General features: G+C 48.7%; 2 protein-coding genes across 5 annotated transcripts in view; one reads left to right on the forward strand and one right to left on the reverse strand.

Annotated features, from left to right (window-relative positions):
* The first annotated feature begins 10,617 nt into the window (after positions 1 to 10,617).
* On the forward strand, positions 10,618 to 19,832 carry EIF2B2 (eukaryotic translation initiation factor 2B subunit beta). Of its 2 annotated transcripts, none has more exons than XM_077819149.1 (8): positions 10,618 to 10,827; positions 12,474 to 12,594; positions 13,588 to 13,736; positions 14,956 to 15,119; positions 15,482 to 15,577; positions 16,561 to 16,698; positions 17,447 to 17,513; positions 19,298 to 19,832. In XM_077819149.1, exons 1-8 carry the CDS (start codon positions 10,665 to 10,667, stop codon positions 19,453 to 19,455), a joined length of 1,056 nt encoding a protein of 351 aa, XP_077675275.1. In that variant the 5' UTR covers positions 10,618 to 10,664; the 3' UTR covers positions 19,456 to 19,832. The 2 variants fall into 2 exon arrangements, with proteins under 2 accessions (XP_077675275.1, XP_077675276.1); XM_077819150.1 differs by lacking the exon at positions 10,618 to 10,827 and adding an exon at positions 11,240 to 11,534.
* Positions 19,833 to 19,841: 9 nt separating this feature from the next.
* MLH3 (mutL homolog 3) overlaps positions 19,842 to 22,680 on the reverse strand; it is a 38,211-nt gene continuing 35,372 nt past the window's right edge. For all 3 annotated transcript variants that reach the window (XM_077819146.1, XM_077819144.1, XM_077819145.1), the window contains one exon: positions 19,842 to 21,086. In XM_077819146.1, the coding sequence (XP_077675272.1) occupies positions 21,003 to 21,086 (84 nt within the window). In that variant the 3' untranslated portion in view covers positions 19,842 to 21,002. The remainder of the gene's footprint in view (positions 21,087 to 22,680) is intronic.

Here is a 22,680-nt window from a genome sequence, read left to right on the forward strand (position 1 = left end):
TTGTGGCATCTTTTAGCCTTCTTCAACCTTCTCCTGTGCTGGTGGATTTTAATACTTCCTCCCAGTGCACCGTACTCACTAGATTTCCTAACTCCTCCCCAAATTACTTTTGTAAAGTAAGAGGTTTGAACATATAGTGCTGTCCCTTCACCTCTCCTTCCCTTTCTACCTATCTCATATCCCTCAACATTGATAGTTCAGGTTGTTATTCCCACTAGACCCAAGCCTCCATCATTTAGTACCCCTTGTGGTTCTTGTTAGCTCCCTATACTCCTGGTGTTTGTGTATAGGTAAGTATGCTCCTTCTCTTCATCTCCTGTTGCTGAATGGCTCATTCTTCTCATTGACATTGGATGTTGGAAGCACACGTCTGGTTATTAGACTAAGGGCATGGCTACACTTGCAGATGTAGAGCGCTTTGAGTTAAACCCGCCTTCGTAGAGCACAGTAGGGAAAACGCTGCAATCTGCCCACACTGACAGCTACAAGCGCACTGGCATGGCCCCATTAGCACTTCTTCCAATGGCCACAGAGAACAGTGTATTGTGTTAGCTATCCCAGCATGCAAGTGGCTGCAACGTGCTTTTCAAATGGGGGGTAGGGTGGGGTGGAGTGTGACAGGGAGTGTGTTGTGTGTATGTGGGGGGAGAGAGAGTGGGTTTTGGAAGGGCTGAGAGCATGTCAGCATGCTGTCTTGTAAGTTCAGATAGCAGCAGCTCCCTCTCCCCCCTCTCTCTCTCACACACAGCATTCCACAATAATGGTTTGCTTTGTCTTGGAGCAGATAAGCAGCAGCTGTCAGAAACGGAGCTTTCAAAGGGCATATCCGCATTCCTGCAGCGATTCCAAAACAATGAGACGAGGGGCCACTTGACTTACGGGGATTATGGGACGTTTCCGGAGGCTGATCAGAGCGCAGTAATGCAACACCTCGTTCACACTGATGCCCAGGCGTTTCAGCCAAGGCGCACCAAACGTTAATCTTCTTGCCGAGGTGGAATACCAGGAGCTCTCTAGCCATGGAGTCAGAACGCTCTATGTGCCTTGCCAGTGTGGACGGGTAGTGAGCTAGGGCAATCGGGGCTGCTTTAATGTGCTGTAACTCGCAAGTGTAGCCAAGCCCTCAGAATCCCTTCTCCAGCGTTCCATCCTAGTTTAAAGTCACTTTACAAGTCCTGCCCACTTGATGGTCCTCAATCAGAGAGAGCTTCTCATCCAAATGGTCTCTCATCATCATCATAGAAGTTTCCACTGCCCCTTGACTTCAAACCCTGCTTGCTCATTCCTTGGCTGGTCTGCTCTCCAGTCTCCATCTTCTCCTCACTTATCTTGACACTGGAAAGAACTTGGAGAAACTGTGTGGATGACACGTAGTTCTCCTGCTTCCATAGAGAATCAGAATCTGCAAAAGCAGAGATCACTATGGCAGTGAGGGCAGGGCAGCCCAGCTTTTGGGGCTGGGGACAAGAGGTGTCCACTAACCCCTATCCTGGCCAGCTCAGTACCCTTCCCTGACAGTGAACAGAAAGAGCAGCTTGCTGCTTCCACACTTTCCTCATCTCATCCCCTAGAGACACTGGCTTTGCTTCAAGCCCTAACTGGGGTGTCTGCTCTTATCTCAGCAGATGAGCCCAAACCCAGGTCATTAAATCCCACAGGCAATGGCCCAGAGAACTAGTATTCCAGTCTCCTATGGTGGCCAGGCAACTGCCCCTCTGCTCCCCTCACTGCACTCCAGTCAGCTGCCCTGTTTGTCTGCCACCCCTGGACTCTTCTTGGAGGATGCTGTGACTACCGCCGCCGTTAGGCCTCCACACTGATGCATGCACAAGGGAGCACACACAGGTGTTGTTGGGCGCATGAGGCAACCTCACCAACTTGGCTAATAAATCCCCCTGGAATTTAGCAGGACACACCTTAGAGGCCGGGTGGAAGGTAGAGAAGTTCGAAAGGGTCTGGCAACGGGAGGCAGAAAGGGGCAGTTGTTACAGAGTCTTAGTCACACTCCAAGCTGTGGCTGCCCCCACATTGGAGCCAGGATGGTTAGCGCTGGCTACGTGACTCAACTTGTCTCTGGAGGCTTTGGAGCCCTCTTGCAAGCTCTCCAAGCTCCAGGGCAGTGGGTGCAGATGCCCCTAGTTGCATTATCTTCCAAACTCATTACCTGGGCTATCTGTGCAGCTGCTGAGCCGCCAGGACAGACGGGATTTCAGTCTAGTATAAATTGTGTATTGAAGAAAATTATTTCCTCCTCCATATCCCTCACCCCATGCCCTGTATTCCCTGCCCCACCCTATCCTCACATCTTCAAGTGCCTTCAATCTCCTCCTCCCCCTTTTGATATTCCTGGGCATTTCTTGCCTAACTCTGTCTGGGTCCTGGCAGCAGCTCCTCGCTAATGACAACCAGATGCTACTTGTCTCTCCACTGTAATCCCTCCAAGCAGCCACAATCCAACACTTCCCTTCAGTTCCCTGAGGGCATCAGGCTCTGGCACGTCCCAGCCACGTGGGGGCCAAGAGGCTAAAAGCTCCTGAAATCCCCATTCAAGAGCTCTCCATTCATGAAAATGACACACAACTTCACATGCTGGCTGTGGGGGGAGCTCCAGCAGTAGGGGCTGAACAGGGCAGGACCGCTGGTGATCAGTGAGCTCCTGGCTACCTCAGAGCCAGCCACTCGCAGCAGGACTCTGAGAAGAAAATGGCCTGTAGTAGCTGTGGGATTGAAGCTGAGGAATGTAAATAACCCAGGATCCACAAGGAGGTCATAACCTCAGAGTCCAGTTACTCTTCCTCCTGCTCCCGTCTTCCTAATCTCTGGGGCTGCACTGTTTACTAGAGCGAAAAGTAAACAAACAAAGGCAAGCACAGAAACGATGATTTTTGGTTGATCCCCTATGCCCTGGTCCCAGCTGCATGCCCAGACACACATGCGCACACAGACACAGGCATGCACAGACACACATGCGCGCACAGACACAGGCATGCACAGACACAGGCATGCACAGACACAGGCGCACACAGACACAGGCATGCACAGACACAGGCATGCACAGACACAGGCGCACACAGACACAGGCATGCACAGACACACATGCGCACACAGACACAGGCATGCCCAGACACAGGCATGCACAGACACACATGCGCACACAGACACAGGCATGCACAGACACACATGCGCACACAGACACAGGCATGCACAGACACAGGCATGCCCAACAGGCACAAAGACAAGCAGAGACAGGTGCTCACAAGCACAGGCAGAGACAGGCACTTGTAGACATGGGTGCTCACACAGGGCCTGACTCTACAAAGCCTGGCACCTCTCGTTATTTATAGTGCAGTAGTGCCTATGTGTCCCACTGTGCTGGGCACTGTACAAACACAGAACAGAAAGACTGTCTATGCTGCAAGGAGCTTACAATCGCAGTACTGGACAAGAGACAGCAGATGGATGCAAGATACAGGGGAAAGAATGACCAGCTGGGTGAGGTACTATCTCGTATTGGCCCACCTTCTGTTGGTGAGAGAGACATGCTTTTGAGCTGCACCGAGCCCTTCCCCAGGTCTGGGAAATGTACTGGGAATGAGACAGAACTGATCAGCACAGATGGGGGTGGTCTCGGCACAGCTGCTGCCCCACCATTGTTAAGGGTTGGAGTTTTTTTTTGTTTTTGTTTTTGTTATTTATTGCTGGGGCAGCAGCATTTTATGCTCACTTTGCACAGCTGTAAATGAAGACACCAGGTACAAGGCACAGGGGCGTGCAGCCCACACACAGAGCTTGCCAGATGCTCCTGCACATCAGGGCTGGAGTCATGCCGGAATGCTCCGAACACCGTTCCAGCATTGTTTTAGTTTTGTGGTGCTCTGGTACGGCTGTATGATCACGTATGAGTAATGGTACCGGCCGTGCGTTGCGGCACTTATTTTTGGGAGTCAGTCACTGCTGCACAGACCCGGACACATGCACACAACACACTCATCAACCTGCCAAAGTGGCTCTCTGATCTTCTCCAGGCTAAAGGTAGCTCCGGGGTAGACCATGCAGTGTATGGGAAGAACTGGGTCCAACAACACGCTGGCCGTTAACTCTTGCTACAGATGGGACATGGCACAGAACTCGGGGAGTGGGTGAGGTTAGCCATTCTCCATGGACATATGAAGGGAGCTGCCTAGCTAGGCTCAGTCTGTCTAGAGCAGAGAGTGGGGCGGGGAGGGAGGGAGGGAGAAGGTTGGGTGGAGGCTCTCTGCAAAGAGCTTCAAGATGCCTCCAGGAGAAATCCTTTGGAGGCCAGTCCTTTCCCAGTAAGTCTCTCTCAGACGTCACCTGCCCAAGCTATGGAACCCCATGTATTGTACGAGCAAGGCTGGCCATGCAGTCACGGCTCCTGTTGAGTAGATCCCATGTACTAAGCCGGGCTCTCTTGGGGTTGCTAACCTCCCCCTTTCCCTGCACAGAACCCCTCCAGATGCATGGGACTCTCTAGGGGAAGGGATCTGCTAGAAAGTGGAGTGCGACTGGGTGCTCTATCTGATTAACCGTCTGGTACCACGTTTCTGAATCTCCCACACCCCACCCATGAATTGGTGTCATCCTGCCCTGGGCCTGGCCACTCTCCAACTGGGAGTGGAGCAAGCCAGAACAGGGCGAGACAGGCGTGGACTGGGCCTAATGAAGAGCCCTGGCCATGCAGGCAGAGTGCCTGCCACAAGCACCCAGCACAGGCCAGTTTGCTTTGGCTTTCACAAGCTGACAGAACAGGGTGCAGGGGAAGGTGCCTGGCAGGTAGAGCGGACTGGGGATGCGAAATATGCTGCTGCTACTGCCTGAGACATGGACTCTGAGCTCCAGCAACTGGAGACAAAGAGCAACATTCCTGCCTTATCCTAGAGAGGTATTGGCTCTGCCAGCAAGAGCAGTCAGGCTGCCAGGAACTGCTGCTTTCCCAGCCCATTTGCTTTGGCTCTAAGTTTCTAGAACATTGAATTGTCCAAAATAAATCCTGTATTCCTTCTCAGACAGACGCCTCCTGTTCTGTGGTGCAAACCCTGTGTTCCCTCCATCCACCCTTCCTGCTGCTTGGCACAGACCTCATATTCCGCTCCAGTACAGGCACCTTGTGCTCTGTGGCACAAATCACGTCTTCCCCCAGGCAGAGGCTTCCTCCTCCTTTATTGAAACCCAGTCTGTCCCTTGGGCCGTTTGCCTATTTAGGGCTGAATAACATTGCCCTTCCCTTCCCCAACCCCAGCCACTGCCTGCACCTTGCATTTCAGATCCCACCTATATTACTGGTCCACTGGTCCTGCATCTGGGGGACTTGGGAGCTACTGCACAAGGTGAGGCAATCGGGGGGGGGGGGTCTAGCACAGGCCACAGTGTGTGGGATCCACTTCCCCATCCTTCTTCCATTAACTGCCCCAGCCTGACTCCTCTCAAGTATTATCCGAGTTCATACATCTGCATCCACCTCCATGATTGGTCTAGGGATGGGGCCCTGTGTGCCCCCTGCTGGCCAAGGCAGCCTGCTCCACAGGGAGGGTCTGTTGGAAGTCAGTTTTTCTCTTTAACTGGCTGTGATGCTGGCAAACCAGGTGCCAGCTCATGCCAAGGGCCCTATGCCCCACTTGGACACTGACAAATACACAGCTGGAATTAGTCTGGCTCACCTGTGTGTTAATGTTGTTAAAATAGATATTAGAGTTATAAACATCTGTTTAATCTCTAGCCTTTAGTGAATGCTTGTAAGTTGCTGCCTGCATTGATGTCACTTATAACACCTGTATCCCATACTGTAAGGTCATATCTGAGTGTTTGCACTGTAATTATCTGTAACTGTAAATCACCAGACAGGAAAGAAGCATTAATGACTGTGAAATACTAGTCTCCAACAGGAGGTGTTATCTCCAGCCTAACAAAGAAGGCCCACCAAGACCAGATGAATTATTGTGGAACTTCAAAGGACACAACACTTTGTTAATTGCTCTCCCCACCCCATGAAGAGGAGCTCAAAGAAGAGGGGAAGGGAATAAAAATCCCTGACAAGGAGAAACTGTATCTCTATGCTGCTTGGACGCTGGGAAGGCAAGGTTTTCTAGGCATCAGCAAGAGATCCCCAGCATTTAGCCTGGGTTAGCCTTAATGGACATATAAAGCTTGCGTATTATAGACACTTCTATTACATTTTGAAACTTAAGACTGTAACTCATTTGTGTGTGTATGTTTAGCTGCTTTAACCTTGTAAATAACTCCAATTTCCTCTTCCTCATTAATAAAATCTTTTAGATAGTTCATTACAGGATTGGCACAAGCATTGTCTTTGATGTGAAATCTAAGGGGCGATTGACCTGGGGTAAGTGACTGGTCCTTTGGGACTGGGAGTAACCTGAATATTGTTGTGATTTTTGGTGTACAGAACCATCTATCACAAAGGCAAGCTTGCCTAGGTGACAAGATAGATTGGAACAGAGGCACTGACTTTCTGATTTCCCTTGGGGGAGGGTGCTCAACCCCTACTCAGCCACAGACCCTGCCCCCACTCCACCTCTTCCCCCAAGGCCCCACCTCCTGCCCACTGCTGAACAGCTGATCAGCGGTGGGTGGGAGGCAGAGGAGCTGATCGGTGCGGCCTGCCAGGGGGTGCCTACAGACTGGAGTACCCAAGGGGACTGGCTATGACTTCATGGTTACACTGTTATAGTGACTGAGGAGTTTACACTTGACAGTTGATGAAATTTAAGTATGGGACTCACAACCGATTTGGGGGTTGTGTCCTGCTTCTCAACCATCTGCCCTGAGGTCAGTATTCTTGAGCCACTGCAGGACAGCTTGCCACTTACAAACGCTCACCCTACCAATGCAGGCTCCACAGCTTTCTGGGGGCCTAACTGGGAATCCCTATTCAATCTTCCTTCCTCTGTGACTGAGCGGACCAGTGAGCCAGCCATTGGGGTGAGTGCAGTGATAGAAGCAGTGAGACCCCTTCTGCTGTCCCCCCTCCTCTCAGGCTACTGCCTCCCACTAGCATGCTGGACTGTCCCTTCCAGTTCCCACTCTAGCTATCTGACAATTGGGAAGGGCTTTCTGGAAATGGGCTGGCAAAACTGAGAGGGGTTAAGGGGCTGGCTCAGAGCCAGCACAGCCTTTGTCAAGTCATTTCTCATCTGAAAACCAGGCATAGCGATCCTCACCTGCTACCCAGGGACCTCAGGAGGCCCCATTAATTAGCGTTAATAATGTCTCTGAGCTACAGTAAGAGAAGCTGGGTTCCTATTATCTCTGTGTGGGGCAGGGATTCTGGCCCGAGATACAGCACCTCCTCCCCTGTCCCATTACTCCTCTACTGAGGGACTTTTGGTGCTGAGGCCCCACTTACCCTCCCTGGGAACACTCCAGATGGGTTTTCTCAGGCAGTTTGTACTGTAGCCATTTCTTCCCACTGCTGATCCCGCCCCATGCCAGCTGAAATAACATCTAACAGCCTTAACCCAAAGCCTTGTTATTGCAGCAGAAAGTAGAGATACTGGGACTCAGAATGAATGGAAGAAGCCCTGAACAAGACTGGAAGTGGCTCCAAGTGGCATAGCCTCCATAGACCCAAGGGAAAGGGGCACAAGTCAGGCTCTCCCCACATTATATCTACACAAGCCTTGCCAGAGACAGGCTGCAAGAACCCAAGGGCTGGGAAGGCAGCCTCAAGAGGAGACGGGCAGAGAGGGAAGTGACCTCAGGAATGTCTCATTCCGATGCTGCTATTAGGAATCGTGGGATTGTTACTATTTCCATCGAGGACACCATGGGGATTGTGGGTAAAGAAAACAGAGCTCCTGAGAACTGGCAGGGCTGGACTGTGGGCAGGAGATGTGACCCAAGGCCCTTCCTCCCACCTCCTTTCCAAATTAGCCCCACAGAAGTCTTTGCCCATGGAGGTTCCCACAGGAGAGACACTCCCAATCTCTCTCCCACCCCAATTCAGTTGCGGGGCTGGGGAAAGTCAGAATTCTTCTTGGCCATAATCTGCCTTTGATATTGCAGTGAATGTCATGTGGGCAATGGAAAAGGATAAACTGCTACAAGCAGAATGTCAGCATCGGGCATTAAGGGATTCTAAAAAAGATTCTAAAAGGAGAGTGAGGGAAAGTACCTAGCTTCCAACATGGCTTCCACCCTCCTCTCCCCAGCCTATCTCTTCTCTCCTCTGCTAAGCAGACACTACACATCCACTCTGCTGTGCTTACAAATGCTCTAGGCCTCTCCACCATGTGGAAGTGTCCCTCTCCACAGTAGTGAGACCATGGAACTAACCAACAGGTCCTACTCTGTCTCTTCCTATGGAACTCCTTGCCAGAGGATGTTGTGAAGGCCAAGACCATAACAGGGTTCAAAAAAGAACTAGATAAATTCATGGAGGATAGGTCCATCAATGGCTATTAGCCAGGATGGGCAGGGATGGTGTCCTTAGCCTCTGTTTGCCAGAAGATGGGAATGAGTGACAGGGGATGGATCACTTGCTGATTACCTGTTCTCTTCACTCCCTCTGGGGCGCCTGGCACTGGCCACTGTTGGAAGACAGGATACTGAGCTAGATGGACCCTTGGTCTGACCCAGTAGGGCCATTCTTATGTTCTTATTCTGTTTATGTCCAGTAAAGAAGAGATAACTGTAAATTATTTTTATTACTGAGTCTGAAAAAACCCTACATAAATAAATTGTAGTGATTTGGACATATATATGTGCATATTTATTTCGTTTTCCTAAAGTTAATTAAATATTTTAGGAAACATTGTCAGCATGGCTACAGCCAGAGTTGGTGGCCGCACTCTGAGGCCACCAAAAAATTTGTTGTAAGAACCCCTGGTCTAGGGAGATGGCCCAGTATGTAAGGCCCTAACTGTATCTGAACAGTTACAACTCAGTTCAAGAGTATGTGTTGTACTTTGAGACCTGTAGACTTTGTGAAGAACTGTTCCACACAAAGTGCAGTGTGGGGGTCACAATGCCTTTTCTCCGGATGCCAATCATAGCACAGTAATGCAACACCTCCTCCACACTGATGCCCAGGCATTTCAGCCGGGGCACAACAAGCTTTATGCTTCGCGTGGAGGTGGATTACCAGGAGTGCTACAGCTGCAGGTCCAGGTGCTCTACGTGCCTTGCCATGTGGACACCTCAGGAGTTACAGCACCTGGGGCTGCTTTAATGCGCTCTAACTTGCAAGTGTAGCCAAGCCCTAAGTCTCTCACCCTTCTGTCAGGCTGCAAACATAAGTTAGACAAAAAGAAAAGAGTACTTGTGGCACCTTAGAGACTAACCAATTTATTTGAGCATGAGCTTTCGTGAGCTACAGCTCACTTCATCGGATGCATACCGTGGAAACTGCAGTAGACATTATATACACACAGAGACCATGATGTTTCATGGTCTCTGTGTGTATATAATGTCTACTGCAGTTTCCACGGTATGCATCCGATGAAGTGAGCTGTAGCTCACGAAAACTCATGCTCAAATAAATTGGTTAGTCTCTAAGGTGCCACAAGTACTCCTTTTCTTTTTGCAAAGACGGACTAACACGGCTGTTACTCTGAAATAAGTTAGACAAAAGAGCATCTTGAGTTGTGTATGAGAGCCCTCTTATGGAAGACTGGGGTTTACTTCCCCTCCACCTCTTCTGGGCATTTTGAGATGAAGGAGTAGGGAAGCAAGCCCCAATCTATAGGCCTTTAGGGCTCATTCCTGGGTCTTTGGGCCTTGCTTCCCTTTGTCATGTCCACTTTTATTTGGGCCTTGTCCCCCACATACCTCAGGCACAGGGGCTTGCTTTGTGCACCCCCTATGTCGATGCACGTGCAGAACTCCCAACAGTCCCAGGTTCCATAGGACTGTTCACTTTGACCCACAACCTTGCCCCATCCCAATGCAAAAGGAACGTTTTCCACATTCAGGGCAGCTCAGGGAGAAGAGGGGCAGTTAGCTCTGGGCCCCCAAACCAAGTGGTGTTGCAACTTGGGGTGCAGGGTCACAGCGCCACTCAGGTTTGGTCTGTCCCTCTGCTGTCTCCGTCAGGGTGGCCAGGCTAAATTTCAGCATCATTGCAACCCCCTGCACTAGGTCATAATATCATATTTGGCACAAGGCGGGGCAGAGAGGCTGAACCTGAGTGGTGCAGCATCCCACTTTAGCCACTTGAAATGCTGGGAGGTATGCACGTGGGGCCCCCTTCATGCTTCCCCCCAGAATGTTCCAGGGGCTTGCTGACCCGCCCCCCATATACCAAGCCCCTCCCCCAGGCACGTGGGCCTCACTTTGCCCTACGTGGACTGCACGAAGCCTCGCTAGCTCCAGCGCCGCGGCAGATCCCACGCGGCCGCACTCGGAGGAGGGCCCTGGAGTGACGCTAGTTTGGGACAGATTCAGAGGTCACAGCCTCTGGACGGAAAACATTGCACAACGCCCCCCCGCCGCGAAATCGGCTCACGAGAGACGCCTCCATCTTCTCTGCGATTGGCTTAACGGCCTGGAGTGGACAGAAAGAGAATGGCTCTTGGCCAATAGCAGTGGAGAGAGGCGGAAGTGGTCCGTCCCTGGCGTGGGTCCGGGTGGAAGTGGTGCTCTCGATCCCACAGTTCCGACCTCCGTTCGCTCCCGCCGCCACCAAGATGCCGGGCGCGCCCGAGAAGGAGTCGGAGCTGTCGGAGCAGATCGAGGCCTTCGTGGCTCGGCTGAAGCGGGGCGGGGAGCGGTTGAGCTCAGAGGAGGCGGCGCGGCAGACGGTGGGGCTGCTGCGGAAGATCATCGGCCATGGGCGCTGGGGCAACGCGGGTGAGGCGGGGCGGGCAGCGGCGGTCCCGTGGGAGCCCTTGGCTGGGAACCCCCTGGGGCGCCGGTGTCCCCGCAGGCGGCCACGGGCAGCGCGTCTCGGCCTGCGCCAGCTCCCTGCCCTCGAGCGGCGCCCGGGCTCGTTTCCCCAGCGATGGGCACCCCATGGCCCCATCTCGCTGCCAAGGGGCTTCCCCGAGCCGCCGCCGGGATTCTCCCTGCTCCGTAGGACTCGGCGCCGCCCGGGCCCAGATGCTTCCTCCCAGCCACAGGCCCGCGCTCGAGGTTCCTGGCTCCCGCAGTGATTATCCCTCCGTCCGCCCCTCTCTCACCCACCCTGAGATCACAGCTTGCCCCCGCGGTTAGCGCTTTAATGAGCCCTCTCTCTAGCCTTGATGGGAAACACTCTCTGATCAGAAACATGAGTGTCTGCCGCCCACCACGGCCCTGGATTTGAGATACTTCCCTCTGAATACGGAGTCTCCTCCCCCGCTTTTCCGTAAACCCCGCTGGATTTCTTTTTTCCCTGCTGGTATTTGCAGATCTTCCCAATTCAGTATGCGCTGTTAAATAAGACCAGAGCGAATGCTGACACTTGCAGTACCCACCAGCTGGATTTCCCCCTCTCCCTGAACTCAGTGCTCCACTGTTTATGATCCTTTGAACAGTTCCTGGAATGTGTGACATCCAAACCACTTTGACTTAGTTTTGTGAGTGGGATTTAGTGATATACAGTATGAAATATTTTAGTAAAAATCCCATCTCATCTATTGTCTTCACCTCATCCACTCACATAGTAATATTATCTAAAAGCCTGACTAGTTTGGAATGATCTCACCTTTATAGCTCACCTGAAATTTTTTTTATTTTTATTTTTTGTTCATGGCTGTTGTTTTCTAGATCATGGTGCTAAGTTTTCTGTCTAAATATTTGTTCCAGTATGTTAGTAGCAATTGAACCAGGTGCAGGACTATTGAAAGATAGATCGGTTTTAAGATGGCGTAGGGCCACTGGCTGTGGAGTTACTTGAGACTGTGGGCAGGACCTGTTCTTGGAAGGATAGAGTTAATAATTTTATTAGGATAATGTTGAAGTAAAAAGAAAATGGTACAGAGTTTAGGCATAGAAGTTTCTGGTTATCAGGGAATAAGGTACAGATTATCAAGGGGTGCAAAATTCGGTTTAGGAGTGTGTGGCGTAAGGAATACATAATCTGCAATCTCCCCAATTGGGGGTAAAAGTTTAACGGGTCAAAGTACAGACATTGAGATATGGGGATATATTGTCTATATAATAGCTATGTTCAGGTGTGGAGTATAATGAGCAGATACGATGATGAGGATGGATCTACCCTCATTTGGTGGGATTTAACGTTCAGTGAGTTTATGGTTCCAGTTCATATGGTCCAATGGAAAAAGTCTCAGTCCCTTTCCCATAGTTGATGCACGATGTCGTACCGGCTCACACCTCCTGGTACTGTCGGTGGCCGGTGATGTGTTCAATGTAGATGTCCCTGAACCATTGGATAGTGTCCGAGACCATGAGGTGCCGTATGAGCCGTGCGTAGCGTCGACCGATCCCACAGGTCCGCAGCACACGCTCGTTGAAGGGGTCCCAAGCGCCCATACTAAGGCATCCCCTTGTTTCAGGGGACTTGATGGTGCTGATTCGGAAGGAGGGCAAGAGGATGACTGTAGCCCAGCCGTCTGAGACCACTGTGGGAAACATGGTGCGGCGAGTGCTGAAGATCATTCGCGAGGAGTACGGCAGGTGAAGCTCTCCCTCCCCCTGCTGCCTGTGTGTACCCCTCTCAGCGATCTGGGAGAAGATCTTCCTGACAGGATCATTTGGATCCTGTATGGTGTCTTCTCTTTGCTGCTTCTGTGAGACTCTTCAGGAGTCTAAATGAGATGTCTGTCCTCCCTGTCTCAAAGATTTACCTTCAAGGTTAAAATCCTTTAATTCCTTTGTAGGAAGGTTTGTAGCCACAATGAGCCTTGTGGTTTCCCCGCTACTGACATTTCTTCTAGTATGTGTTACTGCTGCGTGAAGCCTCCCTCTGCTGCAAATCTCTCTGTGTTCTGACCCTGTATTGCACATGCTGTCCTCTCCCTACTTTCCTAGGAGAGAGTGTTCTGTTGGAGCAGCAGTCTTGAGCCAGGCTGTTTCATGTGCCTCCTGCAGCTTTCAAAGTTTACTTACATAGCTTTCAGGAGGTACAGTTATTGGCAAAGCTTCAGGTAGCTTTCTGCCACAGACAGCCCTGGAGCACAGTTGCCAACTTTCATACAGTAAATAAGCACCCCGACTTTCACAATAAGCCAGAAATCAAGCTAATACCATTTCAAAACAAGGCCAAAACAAGCCAGTCCCTAAGAACTCCCAACACTTTATGTGACTAGATCTCCCCGGCGTGCAGTCTAGGACTGTGGTGGGCCTGCTGTGTATCCCTGATTCTCTCCCCACCTTGTCCCTGCTTGCCAGTAGCTGATCAAAAAAAAGAAGCAACTAGCTACTAGCCAACAAGCAACTCACAAGCCAATTAAGCCAAAAACAAGCCCAATTTCTGCGTTTTTTTCGCAGGTTTGGCATGTCTGCTCTGGAGGCTATTTGAGAAAATAGGTGTGGCCCTCTTATCTGACCCTGAATAAGTAAGGCCCCTTATTTCTCTGCTCTGGAAGGACAGCAAAGCTCAAAAGCAGCCTCATCAGGTTGTTTACTTGTGCTCCCTTCTTGCTGTGATGGGCTGTGTTCTTTCCATAGGCTCCGCGGACGCAGTGAGGAGAGTGACCAGCAGGAGTCACTGCACAAGCTTCTGACCTCTGGAGGGCTCAGCGAGGACTTCAGCACTCCCTATCCCCCACTCAGGGCTAATGTGATTGAAGCTATTAGTGAGCTGCTGATAGAGCTGGGTACGAGAAAACCATTCTATCACAGGGTGGGAGAGGGGGCTGTTCGTGGGATTAGGGATGGGGAAGAACCAGTTCCCAGCTTGAATGGAAAGGATGGGGAGTTGTGAGGCTCAATCTTGCAGAATGTGTGTATCCCGGGAGCAGTGCAGAGGGATTCCTTCCTATGTGGTCCTGTGAGGAGAGCAGAACAGTGTCAAGTATGCACCTTCTGGAAACAGGGAAAATTCAGCCCTGTGCTGTTTGCACTCATGTCTTTGAAAGAATCTGAGCAGAGCCCTTCCTCCAACTGACTAAGATGGAGCCATGGTGTGCTCAGGTCCTGCAGGGAACAGAATTAAATATTTTCCCCTGCACTTCTTCCCTGGCGGATGCACTGCAAGGATTGTCTGCAGCCAAGGAGGTCTGCGTGCAGCACCTGAGACAGCTAGGAGGGTTGCTGTGAACCTCTCAAACTTCTCTCTGCACATGGTACAGCATTCCGCTTCAGTTCTCCTTCCCAACAGGTCATTGTCTTCTACATCTGTCCACAGATCAGCGACCATCTATCCTCTTGAGGATTACACTGCTTGGCAACCTCCCTCCACATTCAGTACTGGCAGGCTATAACTTCCTCATGCATCTCCCATTCTGGCACCAAGATTTAGTCCATGGGCAGAGTGGCCACCATAGCTGATGCTGGTCCTTTCCTCTCCCCTTATGGTGGGATTTTCAATATGCCTTATTTTCCTGGGCAGTTTGGGAGCCTATGGAAGTCAGGGTGTGGTGCTCTTTGTGCTGCCACAAGGCACCTACAGCCAGACTCTAACTTGATCCCAGCTGGTGCAGGGGCTGGGGAACGGAACTGATGCTGCTCCACCAATGCCCATCTTGCTGCCTTAGCTAAGGGTGATGTGACACACAGCCTGGTTTGGGGGGGGGTGGGGTCAGGTAATAACCTAGTTACCAAATTGGGGGTCTCAGTGTTCAGATAAGGAATGTTTTGCCCTTTCATCAAGTTGTAGCTCAAAACCTCAGATGCTCTCCCTTCAAACCCAAAGCTCTAAAAAGTATGTTGTTGGGTTTTTTGGGCCTATGGGATAGTTCCATGGAGAGGGAATTGCAGTTGTGTGCAGCGGCAGAGGGCTTGTGCTCTCCCCTGTTGGTGCTGTCTGTGGCTGGAATCAGAATGGCAGGTATAGGGCCTGACTCGCCTCTCACGGCTGGATGGCTTCCCTTGCAGAGGGCACCACTGATAACATTGCGATGCAGGCGCTGGAGCACATCCACTCCAACGAGGTAATCATGACCATTGGTTACTCTCGCACCGTCGAGGCCTTCCTGAAGGAGGCAGCACGCAAGCGGAAATTCCATGTCATTGTGGCGGAGTGTGCGCCCTTCTGCCAGGTAGGACCCTGGCTGGCTGTGTTCTCAGGCTGTGTCTGTGGTAGCTGTGCAGTGCTTTTATCTGCCTTAGGAGGAGCAGGTGTAGAAATAACAGGTACTTCTGCTCAGCATGAGGGAGTGACCAGGCTGCCCCAAGAAATGGTGTGGGATTGCTGGCTGTGGCCAAGAAGTGGGGGAAACTCCTTGCCTCCCCCATCAGTGATTTAGAGGACAGCATATGTGCTATACCACTGGCAAGTTTCTGGCTCAGATAATGTAGCTTCTGACTTGAATTGTGTGTCTGGCACTGCATCAAGTCCAGCTCAGGAGCTTCCTTGTCTGTTCCCTCTTAAGGGACTCACCAGATTCTCTCTCTTCTGTAGGGTCATGAAATGGCCGTCCGTCTATCCAAAGAGGAGATTGAAACCACTGTCATGAGCGATGCAGCCATCTTTGCTGTCATGTCTCGAGTCAACAAGGTAGGTTTTGGGGGGGGTCAGTAGTGGGGTTCTGGTGTTCAGGCCTTATAGGGCCATCCATAGGCAGCATCAAGTGAGTTTGCTTCCCCTATTAAAGACCCCAAAGAGCTTGGAGAGAGGTGGCTAGAGAGGATGTCTCAGGAGAGGTTTTAATATTTACATATTGTACCCACCATAATATGAATGCTACTATATAGACATGTAGAAATAGAACACCTCCTCTGAAAAGCTTACAATTTGATAAGACAGAGGATGGGGAGCAGGATACAGTGTACAAGCAGAAACCAGTGTGACTGACCACACTGGGACAGTTCCACTGGGACTCCCAACTTAATCCCAGCTGCCCCTCACCCGAGTGGCTAAATTTCCAGGATGCATTAGAACAAACAATGAGCTTGAGTGGAGGCAGAGTTGCTCTGAAACACACATTTAGAGCCAAGGGTTGACTCCAACTTTTTTTTTGTTTGTTTTTTAAATAAAAAACAAACAACCAAAACCTGCCCATCCTGAGGGGGAAGCACTGCGCCCCTGCCTGGAGCACAAGTCACAGAGTAGGCAGTATGCCAGCCTTTGGCAGGGTGTCAGGAAATTGCTGCTGGACATCCTCAGAGCTCTGACTGCTTTCCTCACTCTCATGTGGAGATGAGAATAGAGCACCACAGCCCTGCAATGAAGCCTGCTAGTCTTCTAACTTCCACTTGGAAGGTCTGACAGTTCTGGATGCTGTTCTAGTTAGAGGAAAACTTTTGTGGAGAGCCAGTCTCAGATGGAACAGATCCAGCACCCTGCTGAACTAGAATCCCAGCCTTTTACTGTCTGTCTAGTCAGTGTAATGCCCTCTTGCTGTGATATATATAGAAGGTGAGAACCTGCAGCCCCTAACCCCAGCATGGTCTGAGCCAGTAGCCCAGGATTTGGAGCTCCTTTTCTCTGCCTGTCCCAGTTCATTGCAAAGTGCTCTAATACTAATTTGTACTTGGAAGGTGATCATTGGTACGAAGACAATCTTGGCCAATGGTGCGTTGATTGCTGTAAGTGGGACTCATACCCTGGCACTGGCAGCTAAACACCACTCCACTCCCCTCATCGTCTGTGCACCCATGTTCAAGCTTTCACCGCAGGTAGGTACAACAACTTTGATTACAACATCTGCTGTATCTCGTGGCAAATAGAGGGACCTATATTGCTCATGAAAGTGAGTAATGGATAGCATGGACTGGCTAAAATACAGGCTGGCAACCCAGAAGGCTTCTACCAACCCTGCTAACGCACTTAAATCCTAACGCAAGGGTGCCTCTGCCCCATTGATGGACCTTCCCCGAACAGCTCTACTGATGTGGCTTAGGCCTTTGTTCCAGCACAGATTGCCAGATATCCTGAATGGTGGGCTCTTATGATATAGACCAACATCCACTAGAGACTGAGAGCTATCATATTCATTTCACTTAATCCAGTGGCGATTTGAACTCGCATCTTCAGAGGCGGAAGGAGATGTTTTAGGACTTTCCTGCTCTGCTTTTTTGATATTGTAATAATGGATCCTGTCTCAAGTCACTAAAGAGCAGCTTGAGACAGTCATGTCTCTCTGCTCTCCTGACCTACCAGGCTATCCTGCAGAGCAGCCAGAATATAAGCAGGCATAAAGGAACTAGGAATGTATGGCTTGCCTGAGCCCCTTGCTGCACAGTTTCACCTGCAGTTACCATGCATATTCGTCTGAGGCTGCAGGCGACTGCTGTACACCCTACAAACCTAAGCTGTGAGGCACTTACTTTCCTCTGCTCAGTCCCTTCCAGCACTTATGCCCCAACTCCATATGGTATAATGGGGATGGGTGGCCTCTTCTGACCCTATTGCTCTTTCTTTCAGTTCCCCAATGAAGAGGATTCATTCTACAAGTTTGTCTCTCCACAAGAAGTGCTGCCATTCACAGAAGGTACTGGTCCTCTTTAGTGCAGGTTTTTGAAGGGGAACTAGCTGTGTTGACCCAAGGCAGCAGGAACTGGGACCCTGTCTCACATGTTTAAAGACGGAATTAGCTTGTAACCAAGGGCAGGAAATCCTGCCCAATGTTTTAAGCTCTGAAATGACTCTGACCACTGTTCTAGTTTATATGCTACTTGGCTGATGGGAGGAATGGAACAGGGTTTCCTCTGAACTCCATCCTTGCAGTTGGGCTCCTGCCCTATGAAACACTCTCTTATACAGGTAGTAATTTAAAAAAAAATCAAGATTCTGATGGTGACTGCCTGCTGGTGGGCAGCAGAGCCCTAGCACAGTGTCAGAAACCAAACTAGTTTCTGTGTAGCGTTCATACGTAGTGTGACTTCTTGGAACATAATACTCCAGAAATATTATATGAATTATTGCCACTGGCTGACATAGTTTTGTTTCTGCCATGGAGCTTCTGAGGCCAGGTTAGTGTGGGCAATTCCCGTCTCCCATGTTTAAGAAAGATGAATTCAAACTGGAACAGGTGCAGAGAAGGGCTACTAGGATAATCAGAGGAATGGAGAATCTGCCTTACAAGAAAAGACCATAAAGAGCTTGGCTTATTTTGCCTAACAAAACAAAGGTTGCGGGAGATATGATTGCTCTCTATAAAATACATCAGAGGAACAAACATCAGGCAGTGAAAGGACTGAAGTTAAGGGCCAATGTTGGAACAAGAACAAATGGATATAAACTGCCCATCAACAAGTTTAGGCTTGAAATTAGATGAATGTTTGTAACCATCAGAAGAGTGAAGTTCTGAAACAGCTTTCCAAGGGGAGTAGTGGGGGCAAAAACCCTAACTTATTTCAAGACTGAGCTTGATACATTTATGGAGGGGATGTTATGATGAGGTTGCCTACAATGCATATGTCCCATCTGTGACTACTATTAGTAAATATCTCCAATGGCTGGAGATGGGACACTAGATGGGGAGGGCGCAGAGTTACTACAGCCAATTCTTTCCAAGGTGTCTGGCTGGTAGGTCTTGTCTAAATTCTCACAGTCTTAACTGATCACCATATTAGAAGACAATATGTGTTCCCCCTCCCCTGGATCAGATTGGCAGACACGGATGGGGGGAGGCTGCCCTCCCCGGCAGTGTGGCGCACTAGTCACCTGCTGGTTTGAACTAGAACAGATGGTGGATCCTTTGTAACTTGAAGTCTTTAAATGAAGATTTGAGGACTTTAATAACTCAGCCAGAGGTTGTGTATTGCAGGAACTGGTGGGTGAAGTTCTGTGGCCTGTGACATGTAGGAGGTCAGACTAGATGATCATGACAGTCCCTTCGGGCCTTAAATTCTGAGAATCCATCTTTAAAAAGATGGCAGCTCTGGTGCCCATTTACATAGCAACCAACCTTCCAAATCCATGTTTCTGTGCAGCAGGACCCAACCAGCGCTGGGCTAAGACAGTTCTGATTAAGGCTTTCATTGTGGCATTTTGCAAATTTTCCATCGGGGGCTCTTCTGGTTAGCACCAGCAACAGCCATCAGCAGGGGCAAACGCTATCATTTTTATCCAAGACTGTGCTTTATATCCATAATTCAAATAAACCTACCATGGCTGGGGTTGTCTCGAATCTTGTTCTGCTATTTCAGTGCTGACTTCAGGGGTGGTGAGGGGAGGGTCACAACCTGTGCTCCAGGCAGCGTACGGTGAAGCCACACTCCACATCATCTTGTCTATTGCTCATCTCTAATACCATGACTGTTTGCTTTTCAGGGGAGATCCTGTCAAAGATCAATGTTCACTGCCCAGTGTTTGACTATGTTCCCCCAGAGCTCATTACTCTCTTCATCTCCAACATTGGGGGTAATGCACCCTCCTACATCTATCGCCTCATGAGTGAGCTCTACCATCCTGATGACCATGAACTCTAAGATCTACTGGCATGAAGTGCCTCAGTGTCCAGGCTCTTCCTACCTTGCTCTTTCGAAAGACCCAGCAGCTAAATAAACCCAGGGCTGCAGAGATGGGGGTGACTGTCTTCAAAAGGAAGCATCTGCGTAGAGTATAATGTTTCCACCCTAGCCAAGAGCAGCAGTGACAGATCTAGGCCTGGTTTTGCTTCCACCACTTGTATTACAAGGCACATGGAACAGTTTTGAATCTATTTGATGTTTGGAACCTGTTGTTGTCATTCTTGTATATCTCCACAGAAGTTCTGGTTCAATGATGGACTGGGTATAAATGGAATTCTCTGTTGCCACTAAGCTGCATTACCTTAGTGTGCTACAATAAAGACTGCTTGTAGTGATCTCTGCTGTTGGCTTATTTTCTATACAAGAATAAAATGCTCATTCTTCAAACAGTAGCAGCATACTGGCCCCAGCAGTGAGCTGCTGTTGTAGCAAGATGGCTATAGTTGCTTTGGTGGATGCAAACTGAAAAGCCTTCTGTTACAAACCAAAGGCTTTAGAGTGCATTCTCTTTAGCTGTCTCTGGCAATATGACAGCTCTTAACAGTGCACAGCAACGCTACATCACAGTTTAGGGTAAGAAGTGAAATATTTTCCCCCCTCTGGTTTTGTTTAGACAGTAAAACCTGGTGGGCCAGAATTCTTGTTTTAATTTAGGCACTTAAATCCTGTGTGTTATAGTAATGCCTAATAAGTAGATAGAAATTTGTAACACGACCCCCTTACTGGTATAGAAATAAACCCCAATCTATTTAGAGCTGCAGGGTGAATTGAAGAGTGGAGGCAGAATAAAATTAGAATTCGAGCAGGACTTATTGCAAGTAGTGCTCTAGGGATCCTTAACTACCTCTTTTCCAGCAACTTCATGTTTCACTGAGAAGATAGCACCTGGCTATATTTTTGAGATCTCCCCTCCACCTGGAGAAAAGGATTGATGTGCTGTGAAAGCCGCAGGCAAGGAAAGAAACAGCTAGCTGGGATTTCTCTGCTATTAGATGCTTAGTTGAATGAAGTGACACTTTTGGTTCTTTGATGGTCTGACTCTAAGTTTGTCTACAAAATCTTGCAGATGGCCTGCACTCACTCCAGACAGATGTGAGCCTGAGGAAAGTGTTGTTGGTTTATTAATAAATACTTAGCCCTCTACACCTTCAAAGTGTTGTAAATACATTAAAACAACCCTTCCCCTATGAGGAGTCCTGCCATTCTCACAAGAAGGGAATTTAACACTTGCAAGTGTGAGACTATTTCTACCCTTGAATAGCCACGTCTAGGCACACAATATAATTTCTGAACATTGAAGCCTCTTCTCTGGGCTATACGAGCCTTCTCCTGCCACATTCCCAGGGATGATCTCGGCTCCTCAGAAGGTCAGCTGTGAAGGTAGTACCTCTGATACCATCCTGGCTCAGGAGTTGCATGCAAGCAGCAATGCTGCTTTCGCGTTGCTGGCTGAAAATATGAGGGGTTGTGTAACATCAACATTCCTGGAGGGTCTGGTTTTTAGCTCACACTTCGAAGCGCTGTCCTTGTTTCCCAAACAGCTGCCAGGCTTGGGCCATTCTCCGCAGTTTAGCCAAATTAGGTTTAGGCTGGTAGGAGAAGAGAGAATTAATGAATTGATACAAAGTTTCATTAAGAGAAAAGGACTTTACTGACCTTCATAGTCCTTTCCCCACACAGAAAGATGCTCAAGTGTTTTATCAAATCTAATTTTAAATGTCCTCTGTGACTTCCAGTTTCACAATCTGATGCAGTGCCTTGGCAGCAGGGTGGATAAAAGTCAAGTTTTTATTAAACATCAGATTTTTTTTTTTAATATACATCTTGCTAGTCCATTGCTTCTCATTTTAGGCTGAGTTGTTTTGTACTTGTTTCTTCCATTAGTTTACTCGTTGTTAGTAGAATTTTAGATTTTACATCTTTTTCCCTTAAGTCTCTCACTTAAAAGCCTCATCTTTTCTGAAAATGAGAAGCCCAGGGCCTCATTAATACCCTCACTGTAAGAACAGAAAACTGATAAGCAAACTGACCTTCCTATATCTGCAACCAGCACCACATTCTGATATAAACTGGCATCAATGAAGAAAGCTGAAATGCTTTGGCAAGGCCATACTCTTCTGGCAGAATTTGAAGTCAATGGGACATGTGCTCATAAGTCACCTAAGTGCCTATAATAACTTGTGTATTAAAAGTCTAAGTAACTTTTCATTGTTAACAGTGAAGCAATTTTGTTTTGAAATGAAAGATTTTATGCTCCTAAGAGAAAAGTTTAATAAAAATACAATGTTTTAACCACTGCTGTTACACTTAAGCATGTTTAATTTTAAGCACTAGTGACCCCATTAAAGTAAACGGAGCTTCTCTTGTGAGTAAAGTTACTCACCAGCTTGTCTGCAGGATCAGGGCCATACTATTCAATTTATTTTTGTAAAATTCAAATACCCTACTGGAAGTGGCATTTAAGAAAAATAGTTCATTGTATATTTTCATATGAAGTTGCAATAGTACAAATTTTCAAATTAGTTTTACAAAACCTCAATCTGATTTTAAAAAATCATTCCACCCTTACAGTCAAAATGTTCTCCTGATCTTCAGCCTAGATTTTCTTTCTTTATTTCGTCCCATTCCTCTTGGTTATAACTCCTCATATCATCCTAAATAATTCCACCTTTCAAATAGTAGATTTACCCATCTAGGCACACAGAGCAAATGTACTGTTTCAGGCAACCATTTCCTAAGAAATTGAGTTATGAAAGAAGAGAAAAAAGCAAAAAGTACTGATCTGCTGTGGGATATCCCATGTACTCAACATATTTAGGGAACAGCACACTTAGTAGGGAGCTTTAGAAAGGTGCACATTACTAGTTCTTCCCCCACCACTAGTTGTCCCTTAGCCAAATTAGACAGACTTATTCTCTTCTCATAAGTCTTCTGCAGTTCCCTGGCCATTTTTGGTTGCTCTTCTTTGAATTCCCTCCAGTTTGTCTTTAGATGAGTTTATAACAGTGTTTCAATTGCAAAGGGTTACCAATAGTGTGACTCCCTAAGATGATACAGGATAGCTGAATAAACATTGCCAGGGGCTACTTACCAAATCTGTACAACTTCAGGAAGAAATATTACAGGAAATGGCATGTTAACAGTAGGGTTCTAAAGGCAAATGTGCAATACACCAAATGAGTA

The sequence above is a fragment of the Eretmochelys imbricata genome, chromosome 6, assembly GCF_965152235.1.
Source record: "Eretmochelys imbricata isolate rEreImb1 chromosome 6, rEreImb1.hap1, whole genome shotgun sequence".
NCBI lineage: Eukaryota > Metazoa > Chordata > Testudines > Cheloniidae > Eretmochelys > Eretmochelys imbricata.

Excerpts from the sequence above, each read along its gene's own strand:
- EIF2B2 (XM_077819149.1), top strand. The coding sequence starts at position 10,665 with ATGCCGGGCGCGCCCGAGAAGGAGTCGGAGCTGTCGGAGCAGATCGAG. Across the intron at positions 13,737-14,955 it reads TGAGCTGCTGATAGAGCTGG|AGGGCACCACTGATAACATT; the intron begins GTACGAGAAAAC and ends CTTCCCTTGCAG. Across the intron at positions 15,120-15,481 it reads AGTGTGCGCCCTTCTGCCAG|GGTCATGAAATGGCCGTCCG; the intron begins GTAGGACCCTGG and ends TCTCTTCTGTAG.